Here is a 6,861-nt window from a genome sequence, read left to right on the forward strand (position 1 = left end):
TTGTGAAGAAGAAATCACAATTTCTGAAAGTGCCTTAAAAACTATAAAGAGCTTTAGAAGAGCAAGACAGTCTTATTATTACTACCATCTGTAACATCTTCTAATGCAAGAGGAATAAAAGATAAAGGCATCTTCTTAATTTAGGGCATTTGTGGTGCTGTAAATTAAAGCAATGTTTTGTAGCATTCAGAACATTTGTTGCTATTTATCTTCCAAGATTTTTTGAAAGAAGTTGCATATACCAATCAATAGCCACGTTTCTTTTACCTTGTTTATATTTTGTCTTGTTTTTAACAAATTGTATTGTATATATTTGAGGTTTGAGACATGATATTATATGATACATATAGATAGTAAAATGGTTACTATGGTGAAGCAAATGAACGTATCTACCATCTCACAGTTACTTTTTTGTGTGTAACAAAAGCAGCTAAAATCTACAAATATCATGCAATTGTATTAACTGTAATCCTCACGTTGTCCACTAAAACTCTACCCTCGTTCATCCGACACATCTGTTCATCCTCTGTGTTTCCACTTTGTGTCCTTAGACCTACATCTCCCCATTTCCTTTCTCTTCAACTTCTCACGCTGGTAACCACGGTTTTATTCTCTCTCCCTGCATATTTGAGCTTTCCGATTTATCGTTTCATAGATTCCACATATAACTGAGACCACACAGTATTTTCCTTCTGTGTCTGGCTTATTTCACTTAGCAGGATGTCCTCCAGTTCCATCCATGTTGTGAGAAATGGCACGATCTCCTTTTGTTCAGGCCAAATGTTATTCCATTGTACATACATGCCACATTTTCTTTACCCATTGGTCAATTAACACACACTTAGGTTGTTTCCATATCTTGACAGTTGCAAATGATGCTGCAATGAAGACGGAAGTGCAGGTGTCTTTACAGGAGGGTGAGTTCATCTCCTTTGCCTAGAGACTCAGAAGAGGGATTGCTGGGTCATATGGTAACCTCCATACTGTTTTCCATAAGAGCTGCACCAATCTACTTTCCCGCCAAAAGTGTGCCAGGCTTCCCTTTTCTCTGCACTCTTGCCAGCACACGTTAGCTCTTGCCTTTTTGATAACAACCATGCTTACGGGTATGAGGTAGTATCTCATTGTGGTTTTAATTTGCATTTTACTGATAATTAATGATATTGAGCATGTTTACATATGCCTGTTGACCAATTTTATGTCTTTGGAGAACTGTCTCATTTTTTGCCCAATTTTTATTTATTTATTTATTTATTTTTAATTTTCTTTTTTTTTATTATTGTACTTTAAGTTTTAGGGTACATGTGCACAATGTGCAGGTTAGTTACATATGTATACATGTGACATGCTGGTGTGCTGCACCCACTAACTCGTCATCTAGCATTAGGTATATCTCCCAATGCTATCCCTCCCCCCTCCCCCCACCTCACAACAGTCCCCAGAGTGTGATGTTCCCCCTCCTGTGTCCATGTGTTCCCATTGTTCAATTCCCACCTATGAGTGAGAATATGTGGTGTTTGGTTTTTTGTTCTTGCAATAGTTTACCGAGAATGATGATTTCCAATTTCATCCGTGTCCCTACAAAGGACATGAACTCATCATTTTTTATGGCTGCATAGTATTCCATGGTGTATATGTGCCACATTTTCTTAATCCAGTCTATCATTGTTGGACATTTGGGTTGGTTCCAAGTCTTTGCTATTGTGAGTAGTGCCGCAATAAACATACATGTGCATGTGTCTTTATAGCAGCATGATTTATAGTCCTTTGGGTATATACCCAGTAATGGGATGGCTGGGTTAAATGGTATTTCTAGTTCTGGATCCCTGAGGAATTGCCACACTGACTTCCAGAATGGTTGAACTAGTTTACAGTCCCACCAACAGTGTAAAAGTGTTCCTCTTTCTCCACATCCTCTCCAGCACCTGTTTTTCCTGACTTTTTAATGATCGCCATTCTAACTGATGTGAGATGATATCTCATTGTGGTTTTGATTTGCATTTCTCTGATGGCCAGTGATGGTGAGCATTTTTTCATGTGTTTTTTGGCTGCATAAATGTCTTCTTTTAAGAAGTGTCTGTTCATGTCCTTCACCCACTTTTTGATGGGGTTGTTTTTTTCTTGTAAATTTGTTTGAGTTCATTGTAGATTCTGGATATTAGCCCTTTGTCAGATGAATAGGTTGCGAAAATTTTCTCCCATTTTGTGGGTTGCCTGTTCACTCTGATGGTAGTTTCTTTTGCTGTGCAGAAGCTCTTTAGTTTAATTAGATCCCCTTTGTCAATTTTGGCTTTTGTTGCCATTGCTTTTGGTGTTTTAGACATGAAGTCCTTGCCCATGCCTATGTCCTGAATGGTAATGCCTAGGTTTTCTTATAATGTTATTTGTTTTTCTGCTATTGGGTTGTAAGAGTTATTTTTTAAATTTAGGATATTAACACATTATCAAATATGCAGTTTGCAAATATCTTCTACACCTCTGTCATTTGCCTCTTGGTTTGTTGATTGCTTCCTTTGCTGTGCAGAAAATTTTTAGTTTGATGTAGCCCCATTTGCTTATTTTTGCTTTTGCAGCCTGGGCTTTAAGTGTGATGTCCAAAAAATTATTGCCACTTTCCCCTATGTTCTCTTCTAGGAGTTTTATAATTTCTGGTCTTCCATTTAGGTCTTTTTTTCATTTTGAGTTGATTTTTGTGAATGGAGTAAGATAAGCATCCAGTTTTATTCATTTGCATGTGAAAATACAGTTTTTCCAACACCATATTTTTTTTTTTGAGACAGAGTTTCGCTGTGTTACCCAGGCTGGCGTGCAGTGGCACAATCTCAGCTCACCACAACTTCTGACTCCTGGGTTCAAGCAGTTCTCCTGCCTCAGCCTCCCAAGTAGCTGGGACTACAGGTGCCCACCACCATGCCCGGCTAATTTTTGTGTTTTTTTAAGTAGAGACGGGGTTTCATTATGTTGGCCAGGCTGGTCTGGAACTCCTGACCTCGTGATCCGCCCACCTTGGCCTCCCAAAGTGCTGGGATTACAGGCTTCAGCCACCATGCCCGGCCTTCCAGCACCATATTTTGAAACGACTCTTCTTCCTTCATTGTGTCCTCTTGGCGCTCTTGTCAAAAATTAGCTGAATATATATGTTTGGATTTATTTCTGGGCTCTGTATTCTGTCCCATTGGCCTATGTGTCTGTGTTTATGCTAATATCATATTGCTTTGATTAATATTACTTTGTAATATGATTTTAAATAGGGTTGTGTGATAACTGCCTTTCTTTCTCAGTATTGCTTTGGCTATTCAGGGATTTTGTGGTTCTGTACAAATTTTAAGGTTGTTTTTGCTATTTCTGTGAAGAATACCTTTGAGATTTTGATAAGGATTGCATTAATCCATATTGCTTTGGGCAGTATAAACATTTTAACAATATCAATTATTCTGAGAAACAAACATTAGATATCTTTCCATTTATTTGTGTCTTCTTCAATCTATGTTATTAATATTTTGTATTTTTTAGCCTACAGATCTTTACCTCCTTGGTTAAATTTATTCCAACTATTTTGTTTTTAATGTTATCATAAATGGGATTGTTTTCTTGATTTCTTTTTCAGCTAAGTTGTTATTTGTGTATAGAAGTGCTGTGGATATTTAGAGTTGCTTCAGCGTCCTGGTGCTGCTGCACTGCAGAGACCGTGTGGTCCCTTAGCCAAGATGCCTGAGGAGACACAGACCCAAGACCAACCAACGGAGGAGAAGGAGGTTGAGACGTTCACCTTTCAGGCAGAAATTGCCCAGTTGATGTCATTGATCATCAATACTTTCTACTTGAACAAAGAGATCTTTCTGAGAGAGCTCATTTCAAATTTATCAGATGCATTGGACAAAATCCTGTATGAAAGCTTGACGGATCCCAGTAAATTAGACTCTGGGAAAGAGCTGCATATTAGCCTTATACCAAACAAACAAGATCGAACACTCACTATTGTGGATACTGGAATTGGAATGACCAAGGCTGACTTGATCAACAACCTTGGAACTATCACCAAGTCTGAGACCAAAGTGTTCATGGAAGTTTTGCAGGCTGGTGCAGATATCTCTATGATTGGCCAGTTCAGTGTTGGTTTTTATTCTGCTTATTCAGTTGGTGAGAAAGTAACAGTGATCACCAAACATAACAATGATGAACAGTGTGCCTGGGAGTCCTCATTAAGGGGATCATTCACAGTGAGGACAGACACAGGTGAACCTATAGGTCATGGAACAAAGGTTATCCTACCGCTACAAGAAGACCAAACTGAGTACTTGGAGGAACGAAAAATAAAGGAGATTGTGAAGAAACATTCTGTTTATTGAATATCCCATCACTCTTTTTGTGGAGAAGAAACATGATAAAAAAGTCAGCAATGATGAGGCTGAAGAAAAGGAAGATAAAGAAGAAGGAAAGGAAAAAGAAGAGAAAGAGTCCGAAGACAAACCTGAAATTGAAGATGTTGGTTCTGACGAAGAAGAAGAATAAAAGAAGGATGGTGATAAGAAGAAGAAGAAGAAGATTAAGGAAAAGTACATCGATCAAGTAGAACTCAACAAAACAAAGCCTATCTGGACCAGATATCCTGATGACATTACTAATTAGGAATACAGAGAATTCTACAAGAGCTTGACCATTAACTGGGAAGATTACTTGTCAGTTGAAGGACAGTTGGAATTCAGAGCCTTTCTATTTGTCCCACGACTTGCTCCTTTTGAGCTGTTGGAAACCAGAAAGAAAAAGAACAAGACCAAATTGTCTGCACACAGAGATCTCATCATGGATAACTCTGAGGAGCTAATCCCTGAATATCTGAACTTCATCAGAGGGGTGGTAGACTCGGAGGATCTCTCTCTAAATATTTTCCATGAGATGTTGCAATGAAGCAAAATTTTGAAAGTTATCAGGAAGAATTTGGTCAAAAAATGCTTAGAACTCTTTACTGAACTGGCAGAAGGTAAAGAGAGGTACTAGAAGTTCTATGAGCCGTTCTCTAAAAACATAAAGCTTGGAATACACGGAGACTCTCAAAATCAGAAGAAACTTTCAGAGCTGCTAAGATACTACACATATGCCTCTGGTGATGAGATGGTTTATCTCCAGGACTACTGCACCAGAATGAAGGAAAACCAGAAACATATCTATTATATCACAGGTGAGACCAAGGACCAGGTAGCTAACTCAGCCTTTGTGCAACGTCTTTGGAAACATGGCTTGGAAGTGATCTACACGATTGAGCCCATTGATGAGTACTGTGTCCAGCAGTTGAAGGAATTTGAGGGGAAGACTTTAGTGTCAGTCACCAAAGAGGACTTGGAACTTCCAGAGGATGAAGAAGAGAAAAAGAAACAGGAAGAGGGGGGAAAAAAAAAAACAAACCAAAGTTTGAGAACCTCTGCAAAATCGTGAAAGACATTTTGGAGAAGAGTTGAAAAAGTGGTTGTGTCAAACCGATTGGTGATGTCTCCATGTTGTATTGTCTCAAGCACATATGGCTGGACAGCAAACATGGAGAGAATCATGAAAGCTCAAGCCCTAAGAGACAACTCAACAACAGGTTACATGGCAGCAAAGAAACACCTGGAGATAAACCCCGACCATTCCTTTATTGACACCTTAAGGCAAAAGGCAGAGGCTGATAAGAATGACAAGTCTGTGAAGGATCTGGTCATCTTGCTTTATGAAACTGCGCTCCTGTCTTCTGACTTCGGGCTGGAAGATCCCCAGACACATGCTAACAGGATCTACAGGATCAACAAACTTGGTCTGGGTACTGATGAAGATGACCCTACTGCTGATGATACCAGTGCAGCTGTAACTGAAGAAATGCCGCCCCTCGAAGGAGATGACGACACATCACGCATGGAAAGGTAGACCAACCTCCAGCTGAGGGATGTCTTACCTGTTCAGTACTCTACAGTTCCTCTGAGAATATATTTTCAAGGATGTTTTTCTTCATTTTCGTTAACATTAAATAGTCTGTATGGCATGACAACAACTACTTTAAGGGGAAGTTAAGATTTCTGTCTATTTCTAAGTGATGCTGTGATACCTTAGGCACTAAAGCAGAGTTAGCAATGCTTTCTCAGTTTCACATTGGCTTATTTTGACAGATGTAAGATGTATGTAACATGATGCTAACTTTGTGGTTTAAAGTGTTTAGCTATCAAGCCCGATTGCTTAGTAGACCAAGTCTTGTTATCAAAGTGTTCCTGAGCTATACCTTGAAGTTTAGAAGAAAAGTATTTGTTACATCCTGTAGGATCTACTTTTTGAAGTTTTCATCCCCCGTAGTTGCCAATTCCGCATGTACTAGTCCCCTAGAAACAGGTTAAACTGAAGCAACTGGATGGAAGGAACTCTCCATAGGGCTTGTTTTCCAAAGAATTGTTTGGAGGCGCAAAGTTATAAGTCTACCTAAGCATATCATAAAGCTGTTGAAAAATAACTCAGAGCCAGTGTTGTGGATGGAAATGTAGTGCCTGAGTCACATTCTGCTTAAAGTTGTTTCAAATACAGATGAATTAAAAGAAAAAAAAAGAAATACCACTGATATTTATATGTTAATTTTGTATTCTACAACTTTACTGAATTCATGTATTTCTTCTAATAGTTTTTTCTGGAATCTTTGGGGTTTTCTACTCATAGAATCATGCCATCTGCAATCAGAGATGACTTTACATCTTCCTTTTTAGTTTAGATGTCTTTTATTTCTTTTTCCTTTTTAATCGCCTTTGCTAGTGCTTCCAGTACTATGTAGAAGGCACGTGGTGAGAGTGGGCAGCCCTCTCTTATACCAGATCTTCGTGCAAAAGAGTTCAGTTCTTCCCTGTTGAT

At 38.8% G+C, this 6,861-nt stretch overlaps 1 protein-coding gene across 1 annotated transcript; it reads left to right on the plus strand.

Annotated features, from left to right (window-relative positions):
* Positions 1 to 3,707: 3,707 nt before the first annotated feature.
* On the plus strand, positions 3,708 to 5,898 carry LOC100608599 (heat shock protein HSP 90-alpha). The gene is given in 4 exon segments (XM_063809297.1): positions 3,708 to 4,339; positions 4,341 to 5,400; positions 5,403 to 5,449; positions 5,451 to 5,898. Coding segments are annotated over 4 exon segments (2,187 nt in total).
* Positions 5,899 to 6,861: the final 963 nt, after the last annotated feature.

The sequence above is a fragment of the Pan troglodytes genome, chromosome 3, assembly GCF_028858775.2.
Source record: "Pan troglodytes isolate AG18354 chromosome 3, NHGRI_mPanTro3-v2.0_pri, whole genome shotgun sequence".
Taxonomy (NCBI): domain Eukaryota; kingdom Metazoa; phylum Chordata; class Mammalia; order Primates; family Hominidae; genus Pan; species Pan troglodytes.